Genomic DNA, 25,626 nt, shown 5'->3' with positions numbered 1-25,626 from the left:
AAAGACATTCGATGTGGTCCGCTAACATGAAGCTCTGCAATCACCAAATTATAATACATGATGCAAGTAAAAGGCCAACATATTGAAATGCCTCGTGAATGGCAGTAATTGCTGTTGTCCGATGGCAAAGGTTGACCATTTGTGTTAATACCTGCAAACAATGCGAGTTCCTTGCTCTGTGAGGACAATACCTGCAATGGGTGTTATATTAACATATCCTGGCAAAACCTATGAAATGATGCTAACTTGGACATGTAATTGTAACTCTATGCAAATCATGAATGTACATGGGCATGCGATCCAAATACCTGCAGTATCAAGAAAGAAAACCTTTACATTAGACACATGTGGAAAATATTGACGGCTTTGTCATTATTAATTGTAGCTACAATCATTGTTTTCTGCTTTGCACATTTTTTCACAGTGACCCCCTGCTCGAACTACTCTTGGCCCCTTTTCAAAAACTGCAAAGGACAGCAACAAAGAAAATGTCTCCAAATATTACTTTTTCCATACTTGCTCAAACTGTTTTTGCCCCAGTAAAGAGCATAGTTTGGCAAGGTGATTCAATGTGACCTGAACACTTGGACTTTCGTGCAACATATCAATGGATTCTGGGAGTTGTAGTCTTTTTTTCAACTGGTTTAACATGCCAAAAATAATGCTTTGCAAAAGAAACGTGTTCTGATGACCTGAAGTCCCTCTTGACAGCCCTAAAACAACACACAAACAAGAAAATGCGCCTAGACACCTGTTTAAAATACCATAAACTAATGGCAATTTCTCCCATTTCATATAATGGCTTCCTTTTTCCGTTTACTTTAGTCCCCCACTCTTGCAGGCTATCTCTGGCCCTTTTAATGAAGCCAGCAAAATAAAAGCAACCCTTTAATTCCATCAATAACTCCCATCACCACATTCTTACAAGCTAGTGATTTGCACATATAAACACACTGTTTAAACATAAATAGGTGGGAGCTTTGTAATCAAGTCTCTCGGCAGAGTATTAGGCCATGGCCTGAATCATAGGAGGTAGCTAGATAAGGGCACGGCAAGCTTTTGTCCCAGTCCCTGTGTGTGTAGTTCTGAACAATGATTCAGCGACTCCCTCCTCTCCCATGAGTGAGAATAATGGGCTGCCTGCTGCGCCCCAGGCCGTCGCCCAGTTTGCTTGCCCCAAGAAACGGGGCTGCTGTACAGTATATGTTGTCTCTATGGTCCCCCGTGATGTTGCTGTGTACCGCCCAACCCCGGTCCTCTGTGATGTCCCTGTGTGCCTCAGATCCCTGTCCCCCCACTTCTGGCCACCCTGGATGTCCTCCCCTCCCTCTTGCCGTCCCCGTTCTCTTCTCCCTCCTCCCCTTCCCCTTTTCCTTTCTTCCATTTCCCCCTCCCATTCATTGCAGGTTTGTCTTGATTCACGTAGGTTTCACCATCAATGACTTTTGCCAACACTTGGATTGAACTTTTGGACACTGTGACTCTGGGTGCTTCACCCCCTCAATTCTCATGTTGGACCTCCCCTGGATCTCACACTCAGGTTGGCCCTGAATCATGCTGTGCCCATTGTTACCGTGAGTCCTTGCCTACATTTTCTGTTCCCTTGCAACATTATGTGTGTTATTGACCTCTGCAACCATTTTTCGCTCTCCCCTCTGCCTCTCTGCTCTTTTCACTGTTCTTATTCTGTTCTGTTCTCCTCTCCCTTCTACCGTCTCTCTCTCTCTCTCCTCCCCCCTCCCTTACTTGTTTCTATGCACTTACTCTATCAGAATTGTCCCTGGACCTAGTATGTTAGTAAACATGTTTGTCCCCCCCCCCCTTACTTGTTGTTCTCCCCCATCCCCTATCTGAAATGCCGTCAGGCCTAGTACGATAGTCACTTGTTTTGTTCTTCTCCCTCCTTCGCCTCCCCTCTCCCTCACCTTGTGTAATTCTCCGGGTCTACCAGAAATATCGTCAGGCCTAGCACGGTAGTTGCCTGTCTGTTCCCATTTCCTTCCTCTGTGTCTTAGAACTTGCACTATCTGAAATGTCGCTAGGCAGAGTACAATAGTTATTTCACATTCTTGTTGTTCATGGCCTGTAAAGAATGTTCCGTATTTTCCCTTGATCCCTCCCTTGTCGTGAAGCGCTTTGAAACCTATTGTGTATAGGCGCTATATAAATAGACTATCATATCATATGGAGTGACAGGAGTGATGAGATGAGCGCCTGCTCCGTTTTTCCCTCTTTCTTACTAATGCTGCACCCACTGCTTGTGCTCCCAGCTCCATGTAGCGTTACAGCAGAACCACAGCTCGGAAGGCAGTTTGGCTGGCGAATGACTGAGGAGCGAGACAGTCCAAGGAAGTGACCACTGCGTTTTTTAAGTCCCAGATCATTTTGCTTGGAATCCAGAAACGTTTAGCCCAGAGACTTTGACATTAAGTCAAGGTCATTGACTTAACGGACTCTAAGATGCTGTCCTGTACAGTGTTGGGGTGGACAGTCAAAACATCTCCCACCATCCTGACTAAGGAAGTAAAACACCGTTCTCCGTCTCACCATTTTCCTAGTAACACACATCCTTGTACAGCATAGCTTCACCAACCAAAATATTTTATTTTGAGCTTGCCATCAAATGGGAACCCAACGGCTTTGTGATACCTGTTTGGTCATTTCTTTCACCTCTCCTACTTTTGACTGAGTGCCCCTCCATTAATTACCACTGAAATGGGCAGCAAGTCCTCTCCTAACTCTTGGTTTTCTTTTCCATATGGGTCGACCCACTGCTCATGCACACCCACTGCCCCATATCACCCCCCCTTACTCACCCCGAAAAACAAGCAAAACTCATTCTGCTCTGTTGCGCTATACTGTCCCCATAATCCAAGCGTGCGGTCCCGTTGACTGCCCTTCGTCTCTTGGCCACTTGTAGGGACCCCTCATACTTGTTGTCTCGCCTACTTGGATCCTTCATGGAGGAAGTGACCCATCTGAACCTGCCCGGTTTCATTAGGCATAGGAATGGACTAGTCAGGTCTTCAACATTCAACCTTGTACGAGGAAAGTGTGCAGAAATGGAAGCATTGAAGGTGTTTGACAATGTTCAACTGAACTGGCTCTTTGTCATACTAAATTTGATTAACCTGGGCACAACATTTTGTGACTGTGTGCTAGTTCTCTGCAGTGGTTTTAGAACAAGGGTTAGTGCTAATAAGGTTCTGTCTAAAATAAAATCTCCATCACTAAGGGCACGAATCAAGGGTGTCTCTTGTCACCAATCGTATCGGACATTGCCCCAGGGCCATTGGCCGCAGCAGTTAGAGTAAACCCACCAATCACAGGTATGCACATAAACGGGAAGGAATGCAACCTGCTGTTTGCAGATGCCATGCTGCTGACGTTGCCTAGAAATGGGTCCATTTACTTTATTAGAGTGGAACAATGTGGCGCCATGTCAAGCTACCGAATCAATTGGCAAGTGTCCAGCTTGAGTGCCATTTCAATGTTGGGCAACAGATCTGACATTCCTGCCGGAGAACAATGCAAAGAACAGCAAGTAACTGGAAGTCCATTTTCACGGGGGAGCACTAGTACACAGCCATGAAAGACAGAAGCCTGCATAGGAGGGAGCCATAGAAAGATTAATGAAATTCAAGGTAAGAATAGGACACGTACCAGTAACATCAAGATGGGGCCTTCTGCCTGCGATGCTCTATTGGCTGCCTTTGTGCGTTTATAAAGGCTGATGCCACCAACAAATGTAAAACCATGTTAAATTACTTTGATCTGACTGGAGGAAATGAAATGATATGATAGGTTATTTATAACGCGCTTAATACCCAGAGGTTTCGAAGCGCGTACCCGGGGATCGAACCTGTGGTGCTCCGTGCCGTCTTGCTTCCAAGGCGAGCACGTTGCCCCTGAGCTATCCTCCCGAGTCAAAGCTCCAAACCATCTTTCCTAAAGAGACTAAGTTCTTATAAGAGGATTTGGCAACCCTCCATTCCGAGAGTACAACCAAGCCTTCACTCGCTCAAGGTGAATCGCTGGATGCAGAAAGAGGGGTCCATTGCAAGGGCTGCAACGCTGATCCCTCTCCAGGTGACCTTTGCCAGGTGGAGCAACTGCCTCTATGCTCTTCACCAGGAAGGCACGCTGCTAAGCATAACCCACACCCTGCTCTCATAATATTCTCACCAGTATGGAAACACCTGCTCATATGACACCAAGGGAAAAAACTTCTGGGAAAGCTGGTCTTTCAAAAATATGAAGACATTAGCTCAACTCATTGAGAGGGACGAGGCGATCGCCTTCCAGGCGTTGCACGGCCGAATCGGCTTCCTTTAGAAGAAAACAAAATACTGCATTGCCCGGAACTTTGGTCATCGGAATTTCAACTAATGACAATGCTTTCCTTCTGCTGCTTGCACCCTTGCCCAAGCAACAAAGGCCATTCATATCCGCTGCAACAGTGCTATACACGTTATCATCTCCAGGAACGCATTAGCCCACAACAAAGCTACGTCTCCATAGGAGCATGAGCTCATGACATAAAGACCGGAAGAGGAGTAGGCCTCTCCCTGTAGATGCAACATAACCTGATTTTATTTATTTGGATTTGTAGAGCGCACTAACAGCCCACAGGCATCGAGGCAACCTTACACCTGCTTTACACACAACACTTGATTTTGAGGGTGTTCTGGTCACCAGTTCAAATTTGGCCTGGCAGAAAATAATTGCTTATTTTGAAGCTTGTGCTTCAACCTTCCCAAAGCGAGCCCGATTCACATGCTGACTTGGTGTGGGTTCCTTGCCGCCTGATGAGATGAACTACTCCACATAATCTGGCTGGTGTGGGAAGTCAAGTGTTTGGGATCGATTTTCAACCACAATATAAGATCTAAAGTATATATTCAAGTCTGAGACCCTCAGGAAGCAACAGATTGTTCTGAACATAGTCGGTTCCATTGCTACGCTAATTGGAGGCCTATACGATTGTTTGACCTACACTTCGTTTATATGCTATCTAGTTGTATGTGTGCCCCCCTACTCACCCCCTCGAGCCCTACCTACCTCTCCTGGTCTGCCTCCTCTCCACCACCTGCTTCTCACGCGTGAGAAGTTCACTTCAGAGATTTACTCGGGCAGGGGAGCTAGAATCCACTGCTCCTTGGGAAGATGACTTAACAATCTCTATGTGACTTGTATGGTTCCAATAAAGACCTTGAAATACCAGAAAGAAATATAACAAGAAATCAGCTTGCAAAGGCCTTTCTGGTAATGCTTATTCAAAAACTGATGTAGGCCCTTCATCATCATCACAAGAAAGGAGGGAATCCATTTTGTATTTCCTACTGAAAAACTGATGCTTGTGATCGCAGATGTCACACATTGGGCAGGAGGATGCCTTCTTCGGTACTGTGTACTCAACATTCATCTTGTCCTGTGTGGTGGGGCATGCTGCTCCATGCCCTGGCCATCAACAGTATGCTTTACTCCCCCCGACCCTGCCCACCCACCAGCCAACCGCCACAGCAACTTCCGCCCCTCTCCCTCTCTACTTGAACCCATTCCTTTTCCTTCCACCTCCATTTACCCTGTGCTCACACTGACACCGCTTTCCTCCCATGCCTTGTACTTTTTACAGCCAGGCAAGGGTGGTGCAGGCTAAAACATTTGCTGTAAGGCCCGTATGATGCAGCCCGCTTGTGCCTGTGTAGGGACGGCTGCCTCTCCAACTCCCACTGTGCATCTTTCTGTGCCTCCCTACCGACCCCATTTCGCTGGCCGCCTCTCTCCTGCTGACACCTCTTTTCCCTACCCCATACCTCCTTCTTTCTCACCCTCTACCTTTGCTAGTTGCACCCTTCCAGATTCAGCTTTTAAATGGGAACCCCCGGAGCGCTGCCTGATGCCGCCATCAGGTGCACTGCAAGAGGGCAATTAGACTTGCCTCACGCTCCGATGGCGGCCATTTTCAAAAGTCAGCTTCCAGTACTCATCGGGACAATCAGCGGCCAATCACTGGCCGGATGTCAGGAGTGTGTGCCGACGCACATGATGCGGGCACAGAAACGCACCCGTCCCACTTCCCAGGAAACTTTAGAAGTGTAATGAGGCTGGCCTGGTGCCAACCCGTTGCAAGGCCAATGAGCAATACCACAAAAGCAACTGTGGAAGCGTGCTCGTGAGGAAGGACATTCGAGTGTGTGAGTTTTACAGCCACTGACGTTTGCCGAATGACAGTTTCACCGAATTGTATGTTTGCAGCATTGTTTTACCTTTTTTTAACGTGAAGTTATTGAGGGTAGGTATGGGTAAATTACATGGAAGGTCGTGGGGAGGGACGAATGAAGCTTTTTGTGGGGAAAAAGTGGTAAAATTGGCAACAACAAAAACATCAGCAAATGTCATTCAGTGAAATAAAACGTTAACCTACTTTCTCTCCCTCCCTCCCTCTCCTGCTGATCTCCTGGCTGAATCTGAAACTGCACTGGTTACCTGGATACCCTCTGATCTCGGGCCAAGGTCCCCTCCCCACCAGTTGCACACTTGCACTGCCCCCTGGCAATCCTTGCACTTGGGGGGCTGTTTCTGTATCCCTACAGCCCCTACTAGCACTTGACCCCTGATGCCTGTTCTTACACTTGCACTTGTCACCAGCTGGCCGCACTTTTATTTAGTGCCTTATTTATTTACTGTTATCCTATGTACTGCACTGCCCCCGCCCCTTCCTTTCCCCCTGCACTTTCCCCTTCCCTTCCCCCCTGCACTTCCACAATCTCAATGTCACCTGGCCTAGTAGGATCGCTGTCTGCCTTCCCTCTCTTTCCTCGTCGCGCCTTGAAACACTTGTGTATAGGCGCGTTACAAATGCCATATCATATCATAGATCCTCCTTTTGTAGAATGGGGCCCAGATGCTAGCTCTGGGACAGAAGTTTATGGAGCTGAATAAGAGTCAGATATAAATCCACTTTTTAATCCGTCTCCTGATTCTGGCTTATCCACAGGACTTTAGACTTGAGTATGCAGCTATAAATTGTTGTTTCAATCAGAGGTTAATGAAGGAAAAAGGGGAGGAGGAGAGAGGTCATGACAAATATGTGACCTGCATATTGCCACAGCCAGGCACAGTTATGCATTCTAGAAAAAAACCTTTATCAAAATCCTTCAGTGGGCAAAGGGACACTTTATGATCGCTGAGGATGTTACCGTGGTGCTTGACCAAAAGCCGAGCCAAATGGGTGCGAGGCCTAAGAGAGCGATCCGTGGCGGTGGAAGGTCCAACCAGATTCCCCTACCCAGTTGCAGATGTTTGAATTAATTCCCTTGTGGCGAGTGGGAGGGGTTATACATTTTACTCGGACCCACACAAAAGTTCTTCCCAACTTGGTTTCATATTATGCTGGGATGGTCACTTTCAGGTGACCGTTGATAACAGTGCATGCAAGGAGGAAAAGGGAGGGAACACGGAGGGAGGATGAGCTTTGGTCAGCCTCCAGAGGGAACTCCTCATCTCGGTGAATGTAGAAGTGTTGATGGATTACATCATGATGATTAGGGGACAATGTATACCCTCCAAAAGGGGGAGATTTATACATGGTTTCAATATTTACTTCTGATGTATTGCGAAAAGGGGGATAAAGCTGCTGCTCTGCTTCCGTTGTGCTTGAGAAGGCAGAAAACTGATTTTCGGGAGTGTGGCATACAGCATGCTCCGGACTGAAGGATCTGCAGGATAGAGTATACATGTCTGTGAATTAGTATGAAATGCTTTATAATAGCACAAATATTTGTTTCTCTGGCTGATAACGTAGACTACCTTTCAGCACTCAATCTATCGAAGCTCTTGGCAGAAGCTCTGGTGCTGTTCGAAGCTCTGGTGCTGTTGGAAGCTCTGGTGAAATGAAGTAGGAGTTTCTTGCAGCCTGAAATTGATTGAAACCTGGCAAAGCGCCATGGCCTGATCAACGCAGAAAGTCTTGTTCCCGCAGTTCAGAGATGTTTCGATCGCATCATCGAGGGGTATGCTGCCCAGTCTTCTTTCCTGGAAGCCCTGATATCTGTGATCCTTAGGTCAGAAAGGATTCAAGATCATGTGGGTCTAACTGCACCATATCCTTAATAAATGTCGATGTCAATCTTCTGACTTCCCAAGAGTCTTGGCCTCCAGTTTGGTTGGGCATCTCCCTGATTCACTTGGATTAGGTGGGTTTTCTTATTGGGTGCCAAATAGCAGAGCGCATTCGGAAAACCATTAACCAGGTCAATCTGGTGCATGATCTCCAGTTTTGCATGGCCCTGCCATCCTTTCATGCCAAGAAGGCTATGCAGTGGGCCAGGTGGGGGTTTCTTGTGGAGACGCTGCAGGGATTTCAGTTTGGGCCCAGTTGGGTGTGGTGGGTTGCAGAGCTTGACTCTGAGCATAGGGCCAAGGTTAGGGTGAATGGGGGCTCATTTTGTGTATTGCCATTTCAGAGGGATGAGAAAGAGTTGTCCTCTCTCACCACTTTTGTTTGCTCTTCTCCATAACCACGAGAAACAACAAAGATATTGTGGGTATTGCCACAGACTCTGGAGAGTTCAAGTTGGCTCTTTTTGTGCATGCTTGACAGAGCCACAGCTATGCATCCTGGTGCTGTTGAGTGAGCTGGAATTGGCTGGGCGGATGTCTGGGTACAGTGTTGAGCATGTAATCCTTCTGCTGGGCCCTGGGTCACAGGAGCAGGTGAGTGAACTAGCACACTTGCCCTTTCAGTAACGCACAGATAGTGAATTACTTTGGAGTCTGGTTGTCCTCGGATCTACCCACTCTTTTAAAAATTGGCCTCCTGGGTTAATGGAAGAACATTAAACTGGATTCAGGTAGATGGAGAAAATTGGTTCTGTCCTGGACGGACTGACTCTTGAAAATGAATATACTTTCTATATGTCTATTCTTGTTCTTATGATGGTGCTTGCTCCCAAATCAGTTTCTCAGAGATGAATACCCCTCTTAGTTAGATTTTCAAGGCATGATACATGCCCTAGAAAAGTGAATGGCGGCAGCCTTTACTACCTCCGTCACAGGCAGGGGTAGGTCTAGCGGATTTGGAGACTTATTACATACTTGCCGAGTTATGGGTGCTACCTGAGTATTAAAGGATTTCCTCGATAAAGCAATGGGTGACCCAAGAAAACATTATACTATTCCCAGCGATGTTTGGAAGGTGCTTATAGGTCCCCAGGTTAGCTAGCCCAATGGCTATTAGATTACGTCCTGAGAGTCCACACTGTGAACTACGACGGGATCGACAATATTATTGCCTTACTACTTGCCCATCTTCCTTCAGGAGCCTTTGGGCTTCCCTGTTCCTAGTGGATTTTGGGGATGCTACGTTTTGACATGGTTTGATCGATTTTATATATATATATTGGCGGAACAGTGCTGGCTTGAAGGCTCTTTTGTACAGTTAAAGGGGATGTATCTGCAAAAATTGAAGTGAAAAGTCTTGAGGAAATTGCATTTTCAGTCTTATTCTATGTTCCCTTATTTTGTTCTGCCCTATTTTTGTATGTACCTACTGTGATTCTAAGCTGTCTTATGTGCCCAGATACCCTAGGGTGTGGTGCGCTTTATAAATCAATAAAACAAACAAACAAATGGACCGAATTCTACCTTATTTTGGATCAACACAGCGGCAATAAAGAGCTATCTTTGGAGATCTACAAGATTGTGGTCATGCGGTAAGAGCCCAGCTCACTGACTTTAAAGCACAAATGGCAAGTCAATTCAGAATTTCTATTTTCAAATACGTTTTGAGCAATGATTTGGAAAAAGTGACACCGGGTCACACTAGCCAGCCAGTCTGTTTAAAACATGGCACAGATGTTACTCACTCCAGCCAGTATGGCCTAGATCTGTCCAGGTGTTTGTGACCTATGTTGGAGACAATGTGCAGTAAAGGTGACTTTTTGGCATGTATGGTGGGAATGTGAGAGGGTGCAAGCATGTTGGCGGCAGGTTCTCTCCCGGATCAAGAAACCAGAGGGTGTTCTCAGGGATTTAGATCTGATGTTAGTCTTGTTCAGTATTCCACCTAGAAACCAACATTCATATGATCGGCCTGACATGTTCCAAAACTTGAGGCTGGCAGACAGAGCACGTTTGGTGGAGGAAAACTCTAGGAAAGCCTCCAAAATGGAATTGTTGAAGGCATTCAAGCTTTACCTTGTGGGAGCAATAACTGAGGGGATTAATTAACGAATGGCCTTTAGACTTGGCGGTTGAATGGTTCCACTTATGCTCAAGGCATGATTCCCCAGACACAAGGGTGTCCCCAGGGTGAGGTCAGAAGGGTTGAAAATACCTTATCTCATCCAATGATTATTAAATGGTCTTTAACTGCCCAGTACGTGTACAGCTTATGATTGTGTACTCGTCGGACCTTAATATTCTGCCGATGGGGGGAGAGAGAGATTGGTGGGGGAGAGGGAAAACGTACGTTTCAGAGTTGCTTGCATCGATGGTAATCTAGAGTGTCCAGGAAAGATGGATTGACAGTTGCTGCTTTTAAGGAACATCAAAGTCGAAAGTCCTGTCACTGTTAGGTTATTGATGGCAAAGCTGTAAGGTTGTTGTATACCTCTTTGTATATGCGTGAGGTTGAGCATTTCATGGGAGTTGCTGGGTTGTGAATATTAATTATTGAGCTTGAATAGCATTTTGTTGACAGCCATTGCACAAAGTTAATTTTGCCTGTTCTTTGTAAAGCTCTAATAAAATAGAGTTTCACAAAAAAAATACACTTAACGGTTTTCAGGACAAAATGATGATATGCCTCCTATTTTTCTAATCTAAAACAAACTGAAGTCAATGTAACATTTGGATTGTGTGACAAATCGAGGGAAATATATATTTCCGTCGATTCGTCACACAATCCAAATGTTACATTGACTTCAGTTTGTTTTAGATTAGAAAAATAGGAGGCATATCATTATATAATATATATATATATATATATATATATATATATATATATGAGAGAGATCGATCAACAGGGCAGGAGCCCAAACAGAGGTGGTGGCTAGACCACAGGAGCAAATCTCAGGTGGACCCTTGGTACGGAGAACATTGCCGAAACCACAGATGGCCGAGATGAACAGTGTGTCTTTGTGCAGTCGAGCACAGCGGTGCCATGAAAAAGGGACAGCAAGCACATGAACACCGGAGAGAAGACTGTGTCCACGAAACCCAGTAAGAGGGGGAGACCCCAAGAGCTACAACCCTGACTAAGTTCCAGAACCAGGCTAATAGGAGGTATGGTGAGACTCCAGTGATTGAATGTCATACAGCCAACTCATCCCAGTATAAGACCCAGATGAGAGTTACCTTTGAACCTAAATAGATACAAAGATTGTGCATCAAGAGAAAGAGAGAATTATTGTAATACACAGCCACCACTCCACAGTAGAAGTGATAAAATAGATGGAATTGTGAGCACAAATGAGCACCCAGAGTCTAAATCAAGAGGAAATCCTTATCACCCAGAGTAACTTGTTACAGTAGAAGATATGAAACAGAGTCAACCTAACAAATAAGAACAAATGAATATCACGAGTGGAGAGAAATCTTGATGAGAAACTGGACAATAAGAGAGAACCAGTGGGATGAAATACCCTGGGAAAGGGGGAAAACAAAGTGCTATCCTGTACCAGAATAATATACAATTAAGGAGAAAGAGAGAGACGGCTCAGAGCCTACATACATTTACTGGATACAAACCAGAGGGATCCAAGAAAACTATATTCCCTCAGAAGAATACAAGCAGGTTCCTGACCAAAAGCCTAAACCAACCAAGAGAGCCAAAAGGGAACTGAGGTAAAGAAAGGAAGTGCAACAGCCCGTTAGGGTAATTTGAGACTAATACAATAAGTCACATTAGACTGTAAATTGTATACTAAAGCCCGGTACTAGCAGTACCCTCAGGAAAAGGGAGTCATTCTCCTGACCTAAGTTAGTTTATCTTAGTTGTAGGGTCAGTTAGGATAGTTTTGAACGGCAGACTCCTTTCTTGTGGACATTCAGGACTGACAGATGAGCACCTGAGTTATTAAAATGGGCAGGGACTGCCCATAGACATGGGGAAAGTTAGGCCATGTCCTCTGAGAGTCTGTGTCCTTCTCTTGACTCGCCACAGTTGGTTAACGTTCATGGAGTGGAGGCAGGTGCTGTGGCAGTCATTCAAAGAAAATCACAAAATCATCTTGCTTTGAGAATATTTCTGAGGCTCCAGAACTGGAAGCCCTAGCTTATACACTGTGATAAGTAAACAAGTGCGTGCCTTTCTCGCCTGTGTGTTTTTGAAGCAGTTCATCAACACTTTTTTTTATTTTCAAAACTGCCAAACAATTCTTAACTTAAGCACTGTCAAAATGCCATTAATCATTGTCTGCACAGGAGTAGGGTGGATAGTTACATGGGCGAAGTTGTCTGACGTGAGAGGAGCCTACACTTCCCAAGCTTGAATGGCAGGGCCAACTTATCCTTTCATCCTTCCGAGGTCGATAAATCAAGTAGCATTCAAAACTGGGTAATGGCACCTGTCGTTACAGCACTTGGAAGCTGGAGGAGTCAGCATGAAGCACTAAATATGAACAGACAATTCTGGGCTTCCTGGGGCCTAGCTTCATAGTAGACAAGGAATTAGCCAAAGCATTCCTTCTTCTCTTGTTAACAAGACCATATCCTTGAAGTACTGCCTACCTTCACTTAAAAAATGTCAAATGTTGGTTGTCCTTCATCTATGTATGTCCGTTTGATGGTCCCTGGTGACTGTTCGACTTGCTCCCCTCCACAACCTGGTCAAACTCACCCCATTGTAAGAAGCTCACTGCTTCCCGTCAAATCTGATTTCTTATCTATTTTATTTTCTTTTGTGATCAAAATAGCATTGTTGCTCTTGTTTATATAAATTAATAAAATAAGATAATATAAAAGTTGTTTTAAAAGCCTGCTGGTCACCACATGTTGGATCAAAATTCAAAGTGCCTCACTTAGCGTCTGCACCTATGCCTGGAGAAGGTATGATAAACGGTGACAATTACAAGTGAAGGACAATGGATTTGATAAGCCTTCAAAGGCTGTATTTATAGGTTTTCCCCGACACATGACAAAGTTAGTTATACAGCTAAGCCTCATGGCCACGTGCCAAGCTCTGTTGCTTCACAGCCCTGCCTCTGGGCCGTCATAAGAACAAAATGACTGCATTTTGTAAGCACGTATGATGAACCCAATGGTGTCAACACCCAAGTAAATTCGGAGGCATCTTAATGAAGGGATCGACAAATGCCACTGATCGTTCTTCATCGATTATAGGTCTGGAGTTTGAAAACTCTGTTTGAAAGCAGTTTGAAAACGAAATCTTGAAAATTAAACTTGGAAAATACAAATTTTGTGTACTTTTCATTGCAATGCCTTTCAGTTCGAAAGTGTACATTTGAACATATAGTTTCCTAGGTGCATATCATTTGTTCATTTGCTTTTGTTGCACCTGGCAACGAGCAGTACCTTTTTAAAATCATGTACTCTAATTTATGTTCACCCCCTGCAAACATACACTTTTATAAATGGTACCTCAATTTCCTTCCTCTGTCATTATCCAAAACCATTTTTTAACTGACCTTTTTTCTTTTCTCAAAGATGTTCTTTTTTGTATTGAAAGGAGGGGAACACCTGCTCCCTAATTCCCCCTCTGACCCTTCTCCTAGTTATTTTTACTGGTTGATTCTGTTTCTCTTACATTTTTCTCACTTTTGATTGTCAAACATTGTGTTTTTGAATTTTTATTTCCAAACTTTAATCTTTCAAGCTTTTATGTCCGAATTTACTACCATATGCCATCGTATAAATAGTAGATTTATTTTGTTAGTGACCTCTCACATAAAGAAAAGCACACATGCAATGTATGTCTACATTGTTACAGAGAAATATAGGCAGCAAGTGGCTTGATTGCCTTAGATTCAGAGTCTATTCCCCAATTTTTTTGAGTGCTTCAGAAAAAAAGGCCCAGTATCTGTTTCAGCAAGTCCTCGGCCAATAGCCGACACACTCCTACCATTGCACATAATGGTAAACAGTGCCTTGAAAAGCTTATCCTGCATTCCTCCTTTGGTGAAAGCCGTGATCAGCCTTTTCTGATGAGCTAACCTTCCCTAGGCCTCATGGCTCGCTTCCTGTTATAACAAATGGCAGGGCCTCCTCGTCTGATAGGCTGTTTTATCCGTTATCCACACAAGTATTCCCTTTTCATTTCCTCCATCCATCCTTTTATCACTTGGGGAGTAGAGATGAGTTGAGTTGAATTACGGTGAAGTCCAGGGTTCTGTCACTTGTACGCTGTGGTTAACTCGGCCTTGCCTGCCCACCCGAGGCCATTATGACCAATTTCCCAGTAAGATTGGGTTTCCAGAATTTAGACGATAGCTGGATTTAACTGGCGTGAAAGTGATGGCAGGCAAAAGAAGACTTATTAAAGGAATATTGACAGGCTGCATCGAGATTTGCCAGAACAATGTTGGCTCTGAGTTGTAAACAAATTACAATAAACTAAGGACCTAGTGCATGTATGTATATATGTATAATTAGTCTCTGTTCCCCATACGCATGCGTTCTTCCAATGTTATGTTCTCTCTCTCTCTCTCTCTCTCTCTCTCTCTCTCTCTCTCTCTCTCTCTCTCTCTCTCTCTCTCTCTCTCTCTCTCTCTCTCTCTCTCTCTCTCTCTCTCTCTCTCTCTCTCTCTCTCTCTCTAGAGAGAGAGAGAGAGATGTTGTGTATTATCTGCTCAACACACCCTTTTTTTTCTCAGTCTCTCCAGGGTTTGAAAGGTCAGATTCCACGTCGGACCAGTCGCAGCATCCTCTGTACAAGCCTCACCGTAAAAGTGGCAAGTCTCATGGAGGGTCCACCCCGACCAGTAAGCGCCAGCCTTCCTTCGGCAGCCCCTCAACACCCACTGAGAGCCTGCCGAGCCCTGTCCCAGAGGGAGTGGCAAGAATCGTCTCCAAAGCTGGCAAGCCACCACCTGCAGCCCTTCCAAGACATAGTGAACAACCAGCAAGTAGCTCTTTATTCTGCTCAACGCCAGTTTCCGCCAACTCCTCTGCCGCAGAAGGGTGGAAACCGAGGGAAGCCAAGATTGGTGTGTTTACTAAGGGCCAAAAGGGTTCATCTGAGGCAGAGCTTCCACCATTCCAGAGTCCAGTCACAGGCAAGTCCCACCGTGAAATATGCATAGACTTGGAAGAACGAGGAGCGGGAGAACCCTCGCACATGAGAAAAGAGAAGAATCCCAAGGCCGGAGTCAATGGCCACTCTTCTGAGTCACAAACTGGAAGCTCTGCAGAGCTTTCCTCCAGTAGTGGGGTTTATGTCTCTCCGGGTGAGGATGAGTCCACGGATGATTACTCAAGTAGCAGCTGGAACTCTGCCCTGGCCAATCAGGATTTCATGAAGCTCTATTGGCCCAACCAGGTAGACAGAGAGGATGATCCTTTTCAGCGGGCCTCCGAAAACTTGAAGGAGGTGTCAACCGAGGTTTCCAACTTGCACATGGACCTCCTGGGGCTGCTTTCACGAGTGGACCCCGGTAAAAGGACAAACCTATCGGGTCGAGGAAGCCCAGAGTTGTCCTCTGCCTTCAGGATTCAGGGTAAAATGGGTAGGGAGGCTCCCTTGGAGGTATTGGCATTGGAGTCTCAGGGTGGGCTCATTGCGATGGCTCAGAACTGGGAGTCGCAGCTTGTCGGGGTCCTTCAGAAAGTGACAACAAGCCTCAATGATCTGGAGACTCTGAAAGGACAGAACGTATCTCTAATCAAGGACAGTGTCCTTTCAAAGAGCCAGGACCATCCCACTCTTCGTCCAGTGGCCTACCGAGCTGCCAACGACATATCGGATGGAAATATTGACATTGCAGCTCAGACGCCGAAAGGTAGGTCTTCAGGCGGTGTGAGTAAATTGAAAAGCATGCATGGTCATCCCTACAGACAAGGTACGGTGGTGGTTACATATTTTTTTATCATAGTCGATTGACAGAGCCTAACTTTCAATCAATCAATTTATCAAGACACGACTGAGGGTGTTGGTTTCTTCAGTCATGATGAGCAAACTCTCCGATCTTCCTACTATTAGCTTGCAAAGCTTTCTTCAGCGTACCACCAGAAGGCCTGACAACCTACTCTTGTTACCCTTGTATAAATTATCAACCTTAAATGTCAAATGTCCCTACAGTTTTCTCACTAAAACAACAAGCACTTACACTTGCAATATTGCGCCTCTAATACACCTAAAGTATAGCAACACACAAAGTAGTACTTTTAATAATAATAAACTTTAATGTGGTATAGAATGAAAAAAATTCAAACTTTACACATATTAAACAATTGTTCATTAATAACAATAAGAAACAGAAGGAATAAACAAGTAATTATCAGCACAATAAATATAAAATTTAAATAAGCAAATGATAATATGTCAAATATAACACTAGAAATAAACAATATTATTGTCATCTTTACTCCAAGTGTTAGACAAATTTATGCATATTGATCGATAATGTACATATTTACAAGACTACTCACATCGAAATCCTATATTGGACAAAATTTATGATATGCCAATAACAGGTCACAAAATAGCATAAGCTTTCTTTCTTCGCATTACAGTGCTCAACTTATTCAAATCAGAAGGCCCAACTTTGATTCAATTTTTAGCCATATATTATAAAGGGCTATGAACAGATGTATGTTGCAGGTGTTTGTGCAATATAGCCAGAACGACATTTCACAGATGGTTAAAGGGTTGTGAACAAATTCGGCAAGGTATAATGCTATTGTGTTAGTTAATGTCAGGCATTCCGTGAGGGGATGTTTGGCTGTCTCCAAACATTCTGGTAACTTACATAGGCGGCAAATTCGCTCATCGACAGGGATATTTTCCCTAACTCCTAAATTCCTCAGAGTGGGTAGTTCCAATCTAAACATAATGATAAAACGTCTGAGTCTTTTCGTAGGACAGAGGTGCAAATATGCTTGGGGCGTCATATAGGTGTACAATCTACGTTTGATGAATTGATAGCTTTTAAGGGTGCTTAGATGCGCAAAGTTCTCGAGCCGGTCCCAAAGGTCCACCCTTTTCCCAAGTGCATTTTGGACCTCCTTAGTATAAGCTGCCCCTCTGTGTCGAACCTATATCAGCAAGAAATGTTGACATTAATTTAAATAGGGGTGATGTGGAATGTTTTTTGACCACTTCCTGATGTATCACAGACAATAGGGGATTAGAGCAGCCGCTAGTCATTTTAAGATAGAATCCGGCTCTCTTTTTGAGTACAATTGCTTTTAATGATGGAAGACCCATTTCTAATCTTATCAAAGCCATTGGTACTCCTGGGGATAATCCCAATATCCGACGCCAGAATTTACCTTCCAACACTTGCAGCCAAGCCAAATCAAAAGAGAGAAGGGCCTCAAGTCCATAGGTGATCATAGGTACAAACACTTGAATGTAAAGGTGCCGTGTCCCCCAGAGCGTATAACCGCCCTGCTTGTTTGAAAATGCAGCAATCAGTCCAGTGACTTGCGCTGCCCTGATTTTACGTCCTTGTCTACAGTAAAGGTAATCGCCATGAGACTCGATTTCAATTCCGAGGTAACGATAGGAGGGTGCATATGGAATATTAATTTGACCCACTATCAAGTTAACTCGGGATGTTCTTTTCCCAGTGAATCTGAGCACTTTGGTCTTGTCTAGGTTGATAGTCAGACCATTAAGATTAGCATATTCCCATAGAGTGGTAGCGGAGCGCCGAAGCCCACTGATGGTATTATCAAATACTACCAGGTCGTCGGCGTATGCTAATACAATGCAAGGCGCCTCACCAATTTTCGGTGGACAATGATCAGTTTCAGCTAACACTGCAGGGATATCGTATACATAGAGGTTGTATATCAGGGGTGCGGTAACACATCCCTGCTTAACTCCTCTATTCTGGGGCACCTTTTGGGTCATGTTGCCTTCTTGATTTAACCTGAGACGGGCCAAAGTCTTTTGGTACAGGAGTTTCAGGTAATACAAGAGACCTCCCGGGCATCCCATTGTCTCAAGTTTCTGCCACAATCTGTCTCTAGGGATGGAATCAAAAGCAGACTTGAAGTCAATGTAAAGGGCATACAGAGGAGGCTGCCCCTTAGTGAGTGCCCGTGTGCGAAATATGTCCATCACCATGAGGTTATGTGATGTAGAGAAGTCCCGCCGGAATCCACACTGAAATTTGCTGAGTATGTTGGCCTCATCTACCCATTTCTGCACTTCGCTTAACAATAGTGAGGCAAAAAGCCTATAGTTATTGGGATCGGCAGGGTTGCCCTTTTTAAAAATGGGAATAAGGATGGCTGTTTGCCAAGATTGAGGGATTCTCCCCTGCGCTAGAATTTTTTCGGAAAGTACTTCTGTTTAGCATTAATGTATATTTATTCTCATATAAAGATTATATATCACCATAAAAACTAGTACAGTTCAACAACCAGCCCCAATATGAACAAAAGTATACTTGAATATGCTCCAAACATAATTGTGTTCTATTCATTTTAATATTTCTGGCAATTAGCAATCTACATAGCAATGTGAAACTATATAGCTCGGTAAAACAAAAAAATGTATCCACATACGTGTTAGGAAAGGCGAGTCAGTAGTCATGCCATGCTACTCCCATGGCTAATAAAGAGGAAACAAAATAAAAAGCAATCCAAAGGCATGGCAAATAATGACAGGTTGAAAATTATACCAATTCTCCTGCCAGATCTCTCTCGCCTACCCACCAGATGTATATCCACCTGCCAGTTCCCTCTCGCCTACCCGCCTGATGTATATCCACCTCCCAGATCCCTCCCCCCTACCCGCCAGATGTATATCCACCTCCCAGATCCCAATCGCCTAACCGCCAGATGTATATCCACCTGCCAGATCCCTCTCGCCTAACCAACAGATGTATATCCACCTGCCAGATCCCTCTCGCCTACCCGCCAGATGTATATCCACCTCCCAAATCCCTATCGCCTAACCGCCAGATGTATATCCACCTGTCAGATCCCTATCGCCTAACGGCCAGATGTATATCCACCTGCCAGTTCCCTCTCGCCTACCCGCCAGATGTATATCCACCTGCCAAATCCCTCTCGCCTACCCGCCAGATGTATATCCATCTGCCAGATCCCTCTCGCCTAACCGCCAGATGTATATCCACCTGCCAGATCCCTCTCGCCTACCCGCCAGATGTATATCCACCTGCCAGATCCCTCTCGCCTACCCGCCAGATGTATATCCATTTGCCAAATCCCTCTCGCCTACCCGCCACATGTATATCCACCTGCCAGATACCTCTCGCCTAACCGCCAGATGGATGAAACCTCAGTTCTCGCTAGAAGATGTAGAAAGGCGTCATGTGTTACGCCGAAACATGGGCCCTAACTTGGCTTATTATATCTCAAACACCAGTGCAAAATTAAAAGGCTAGCCTGCACATGGAGATAATAGGGGATTCATTTTATCACTGTACAAGGCTACCGGGGAGTTGCGAACCCCAGATTTGGGAGACCTAATAGCAAGTGAAAAGAATGCCCATATCCGAGAAACTGTGCACGCAAATGTTCTCTAGGTCACAAAGTATCACAATCCTTTAAATGACATGGGACTACATTGCTGAACAGATGTCAGTTGCCGCCAGCCAGGCTCTCCAGAATGTACGCAACCACTAGAGAGGACTGTTGGCGGGCTCAGGGGAAGGCATTTCCGTATGTGGTGGACATGGACGTATGTGCAAGTGTTCTGGACTGAAGGAGGCGAGAGTTAAGCACACAATATTTATTCCATTTGGCCTGTCTAAGGAAGAGAAAAGCTATTGTAAAATGCTGCATCATCTACTCCTGGGTGCGAGGGCATGCCTGCCTCAAACCTGGAAAACAGCGCAGCCCCCCTCAAAAATTAAATTGCTGAGAAAAGCCAAAGAACTTGACGAAATGGAGAAATTACAGCTTGGTTACAAGAGACCTCCAAAGACATCCAATTGGAATGGTTTCAATTCTGTGGGAAACATGGGGACAAGTAGAGGGATGGGAAACAGTTGGTGATAAACTGTGTGATCCTATGTGAGCGGTACGTAAGAAACGGGCCTCATGGGTAGGGCCGGGGCTGGCCCCCCTTCATAACATGTTGTCTGAGTTCAGCAATGTTATTTTAAAGGCTGTTCAGATTTCAGGGGCCAGGAAGGGAGAATATGGGCCGGTTAGAACAAGGAGTAGAATCAATTGGGTGAAAAGTTAGGCTGTTTATTTGACTATGATGGGATGGTTCTGCACGAAGGGAAGGGTTATAGGGTGGAAAGTGAGCCATCAAGAAGGACGCGGCTTGTTTGAAATGTCCTGAACTGGTTCTGATGTTATAAAACCAATACAAATTCTATTTATAAAGAAAAAAAGTTTAGCCTTGACAACATGATCCCCCTAATACCCTATGCAAGACTATGGAAACGTGTACAAATGGAAATTGCGGTTTTAAAAGTCCAGTTTAAAAAAAGAGACAATCCCAAAATGACAACGTCACTGTGAAAAAGAAATGTATCTCACTGGCTCTCAGCTGGCCATTGATGTCATCCATTCCAGGAAGACACTGGACGCAGCCCTGCTACCTAAGTGTGCCAGAGTGTCTCCCAACGCCTCCCAAAATCTGTTTTATTTGTATGCTTTAAGCAGTCCTCATGACTCTTTGCTCTTCACAAGTGCTGTAGCTCCCCCATCTCCCCACCCACCGGAAACAATTCCTAGCAAATAGTTGTCAATGACGGCATTACTTTCATTTAAAGACAGTAACAGAAAGTAGCAAGTCAGAGAGCACAGCGAGTAGAGTGCTCTCCTTGACATCGGTGCAGAGGCCACCAACGCAGGTTCGAATCCCGGCAGGGCCAAACTCAGCCTTTTATTCCTCCAGAGGCCGATAATTGAGCACCTCACACAGTGGGTAATAATAAGCAGCGCTCAGATGCCCGAGGGTTTGTAGCGCTATATAAATGCTAAATTATTATTTTTTCCCTATAGTAGGTTGACATGGGAGTACTATAGGGGGGAAGCAACGTCAATCCTTTGCGTGCAATCATTTTTAGCGATGGCCTTTGCTTCAATATGAGATGGCAATAGAACAGTATTTCCACTGGTAGGTTTCAATTGAAGCATTACTTTAAAGGGAGGTAAAAAGTAAAGCATCAACTTATTTGCAGGGTTGAAGTCCTAAAAAAGAAAAAAAGTGAGGGCCTCATTAACATACAGAACGGGGTGTGGAAACCAGACATTCGCATATGCAGTTGAAATATGCAAAATGCGGTCAGTTGGCTTTGCATAACAACATTGCACAGGACGAATGGCATTTGCCTTTCATCAAATCAACACACACAAAAGCCAGAAGAGGATATTTTCTTCTAATAGAGTTTTGAAATCGTTAAGACGTGTGCATGTTTTAAACTCCAAGAACGAATATTGAATAACAATGTTTTCACTGGTACTTGCAGTCCCGAAATGTGCACTGGTCGAACTAGGGGGAAAAAAGTAGTGGTACTGTGGACTTCGTGGAGGCGTGGTAAGAGGCATGAATAGATCATGTAGTAGAAGAATCTGGGGGGGGGGGGCGGTCCGCTGCCTTTCAGTTCGATATAACTACCATAAGGACTTCTTTAGGTAGTCGCCCACAGAATATACAAAAGTAATATCAAATCAATTTAGGACCTCTAATGGATGTTAATGACTTCCAGGCTTCAGAATAGGCATGCAGGTGTGTCTGGTCCAATGAGTGATGCTACACAAAATGTGAGCTAGACTGTCTTCTTAAGCTCAAGGCATAATAGCTGAGCATGTTGTATCAACGTCACGCTAATCTTAAGGTTGTGTATGATTTTATTTGACTCATCTTAAAGCAGAGGCAGATCGTGTTTAACATGGCTATGGAAAGTACCAGTATCATAAATAAATGGAAAACCACACTTAAGCACTTGCAGTAATATCAAAATGAAAGTCACTATTTCCATTTCAGCATTCACTTCAATACTGATGAGTGTAATGTTGCGATTGTGGGCCCTGTAGGCTGACAGGAAGAGGCCTTGCTTTACAAATGGTTGTGTGCAAGGGACATGTGTACCTGGCAAGTAACTCACATTATGAACTATTGCACCATATGTGATATGGTAGAAAACAAAATGGGTATTACAATTTTTCAATTTCGAGGTCCAGAACATGACAAAATCGTTTTTTTCTGATAACAGAATAGATTCCTTACCTTTTTAATACCAAAAGCAGTTGAAAGCTGTTTTTTTTGTTACAGAGATGCCTTATTTCCTTTGTTTCAGCCCACGCTAAAGATTTATATGCATATTTGTTTAAGTAGGGGCCATCAGGTAGGGCTAACCATTGAAATGCTCTCTGTGCATGTCCATCTTAATGAATGTTGGGGCCTGGGGCACCCAAGCACCTGCGGCCCCACACAAAACAAATTAAGGTTCTCAGGATTCTCCGGACACCTTTTCATGGAGATCGCAAACCCACAGCTTGATGCGCTGCACTGGAAGCGATTGAAATGAGCATCGCTTCTTCCTTCAGGTCCCCTGATCCCCTGCTTCCCTGCTAGAATGAGAACACTTGTGTGCGTGCCTGGATGTGGGACACATTTTAACGGACCGCCAGGGGAAGCTATATGGGCTATGTAGGAGACGGATCATTAGGCGTATGAAAAAGGCTATGCGTAGACCCAGGTCTCAAATTAGCAGCCTCACAGAATGTACTATTCCTTAAACACAGATACATGAGGCAGTCAACCAGGAAAATATAAGAATTTGAACTTATCAGAAAGATGAACGTACCCATAAATGAGACAGAAATGACCAGAGTAAGATGGTTTTCATGTGACGATGCCAGGAGTAGGCAAAGAAACACATTTTGGGGTGTGCAATATAACAATGGTCACTATTATTAACATGAAGAAACACCATACTCTGTTAGACCATGACTGTGGCTTTTTTTGAAGAGTGTACCCCGATCACTAAATCACTGCCAGGGCCGACCATTTTCAACTGTTTAGGGACAGGCCATGTTGACAAGTTAGGCACGATAATTCAGAAAGAGATACCCAGGGTCACACACTATGATTACATGGTGAAGATTGGATTTGACTTCAATCTGCAATTTCCGTACTTGACCGTATTGTTTTCCAGTTATTTTCATAAAGATAGTTATAACTGTTTGTGAATGTTTCCTTGATTTTCATTAGCTAAAATAATACCCCTTTCAAGATCCGATTTAAAAGTACATACATCACATGATAACCCAAGAAACTATTTAGGAAAAGTCCTTACAGAAAGATGTTATGCAAAAGGAGAATGACTACTATCGTTGTATTTTCCCTTTCATCAAGGGAAGTATTAAAGTACCAGAATTCTAAGGGCGTCATGAATATTCAATCTGAATTTGACTTCTGTATTTCAAAGCTTTAAATACACCCTACGCAATTAACTTTGTGATGAGGTCACGGAGTGGATTTATTTGGCACAGAATTGTGGATTGTTATTTATGATGTGAAGACCTTTTTGTGTCAGATAATCCTCCTTGAAAGTGAGATCAGAGAGCTGCAACATTTGATCATCTGTTTCCTGTCTAGTACCCCTTCCAGTCAAATGGCCTACATGAATAGAAATAGGAAATAGTGGGCTAATCGATGCCGCTGGAATATGAAAAGGCAAACCTTTTCACAGAAGAAGGCAACAGTACTGTGCAGTGAGATAAGATGATTTGTCCAGGATCACATTATCGTTCAGTGGCAAACTCATGATATGAGCAAACCACTTTGGTTTCAAGGTCTCAAATGTGGTTTGCTAACCACCTCTCCTAACTAATGCTTCATGCTCTACACAGAGTGTGGCTATCTAGTATTTGAACGGCTTGTTTGACAGGACTGAGCTCTAGACCTGCGTAATACTGATGCTATGCTCGTTTTTATGACTAGCACTTTTTGGTGCCGGTATGTCGTAGCAGAATAGGTGTTCCCATCACCAAGGTTTTAACAACCTTGGAGAGAGGAAAGGGCCAGTTTGCCTTGCCCGTATGTGGTACTGTGATCTGGCATATGAAAATGGATGCCTGCAAAGAGTGCTTAACATACAGAGCTATCTACTGAGCCATGGTAGCACTCACACTTCTATGGATTTCAACTTTGGTTGATGCTCTTGATCCACATATTGCCCAAAGAAAGGCAAACATGCTAGGAGTTCTGCTATAGTGAATGAACAAACTGTATGTACTACAGCACAGGATTAATTGATCAGATCAGACCTTAGTTGATAACAGGCAGGCAGCAGGTTGGAAACCTCAACAGCGCACTGGACAATAATATGGCAGGTTATTTATGATGTGTGGAAATTACCCCGGACACATGCGTATGATGCCTGCCCTTAAACAAACCGCCAGGGTCAATTGCTTCCTTATTATTGTTATATATTCCTAGCACACTTCACATTGGAGACTCCTAAAGGAAGGTGGTTACGTTTGAAGATGCAGGTTTCGGGGCAGGGTCTGCAATGGGGAATTCTGCACCCCTAGGATTTCTATTTTAAAACCATCCAACATGAGTGTTGCGGTGCTTGGATGCAGTGGCCCACTTGGGGCACTGGGAGACGGGCCGCCTGCTCCAGGGTCGCTGCGCTTGCAGCGCTGCAATGAGCTCTGGAGACAGCAGTTGAGCGGCAACTGGCAAGCAGGAGGCCGCACACCTCTATCTATTAGCACGATACACATTGCCACACATGCACCCTCTGGTGATGTGCTGTAGTTACATCATCCCATGCCAAGCAGAATAGCAAATTAATAACAAAAATTCTGAAATGGTCCATTTTCTTCCATTGTATGCTCTTGTTGTCGGGAAGATAATCAGATGGATGTCTGTTTTTGAACTTTCTGGTTGCAGTCCTTCTCTTGCGAACCCCGAGCTTCCTTCTTCGTGAGCTGGGACCGTGAGGGATAGCCATCCCGTCAATTAGCGAATGGCGTACCAGCGTCATCGTTCATTATTTCTTTTATGCTGCATGTGCGCCGGCAAGGCCGACGGTTCTGCAGTAGACCCACTATGGATGGTCGGAGGGATCGGACATCCCTGGGACTTCCTCGCATCTGGGGCCCTGTTACTTGTGGCCCGGTTGTTGTAGGAAAGCTTATTTGCCCTCACTGTCCTGGTCAATATCTTTGAGGTGGTGGAGGGGCTGGTTCTTAAGTGTCGGGTGATCCTTCACCACCGGCCCTCTCCCAGTCTAGCCGTACAAGCACTCCCTTATGTGGAAGCTGCAGCCAGGTTACTGTTCATAGGGTTGCTGTGGTGCGCGGGACTGTCGCAGGCGGTCTACCATGGGCGATCCATGCTTGATGGAGGCGTTGTGGTGATGTCTCTTGTACCGCTAGTGAGTGGTTCACGGGTGGACACAAGTGCGGAGCCTGGCGGCGCGATGGGGCTGTAAGCCAGCCACCTGATCCTTCTTCCCACTAGGATGCACGAGCACTCTCCTACACGAGGGC

The 25,626-nt window shown here is 44.7% G+C and overlaps 1 protein-coding gene across 2 annotated transcripts in view; it reads left to right on the top strand.

The window, feature by feature from the left end:
* LOC138580810 (cytospin-A-like) overlaps positions 1-25,626 on the top strand; it is a 437,746-nt gene that overhangs the window by 195,382 nt on the left and 216,738 nt on the right. For both annotated transcript variants that reach the window (XM_069651662.1, XM_069651663.1), the window contains exon 3: positions 14,838-15,962. In XM_069651662.1, coding sequence (XP_069507763.1) covers positions 14,838-15,962 — 1,125 coding nt within the window. The remainder of the gene's footprint in view (positions 1-14,837; positions 15,963-25,626) is intronic.

This window comes from Ambystoma mexicanum, chromosome 3p (genome assembly GCF_040938575.1).
Source record: "Ambystoma mexicanum isolate Mex_15411 chromosome 3p, UKY_AmexF1_1, whole genome shotgun sequence".
NCBI classification, from domain to species: domain Eukaryota; kingdom Metazoa; phylum Chordata; class Amphibia; order Caudata; family Ambystomatidae; genus Ambystoma; species Ambystoma mexicanum.
This window is presented reverse-complemented; position numbering and strand designations above follow the sequence as displayed.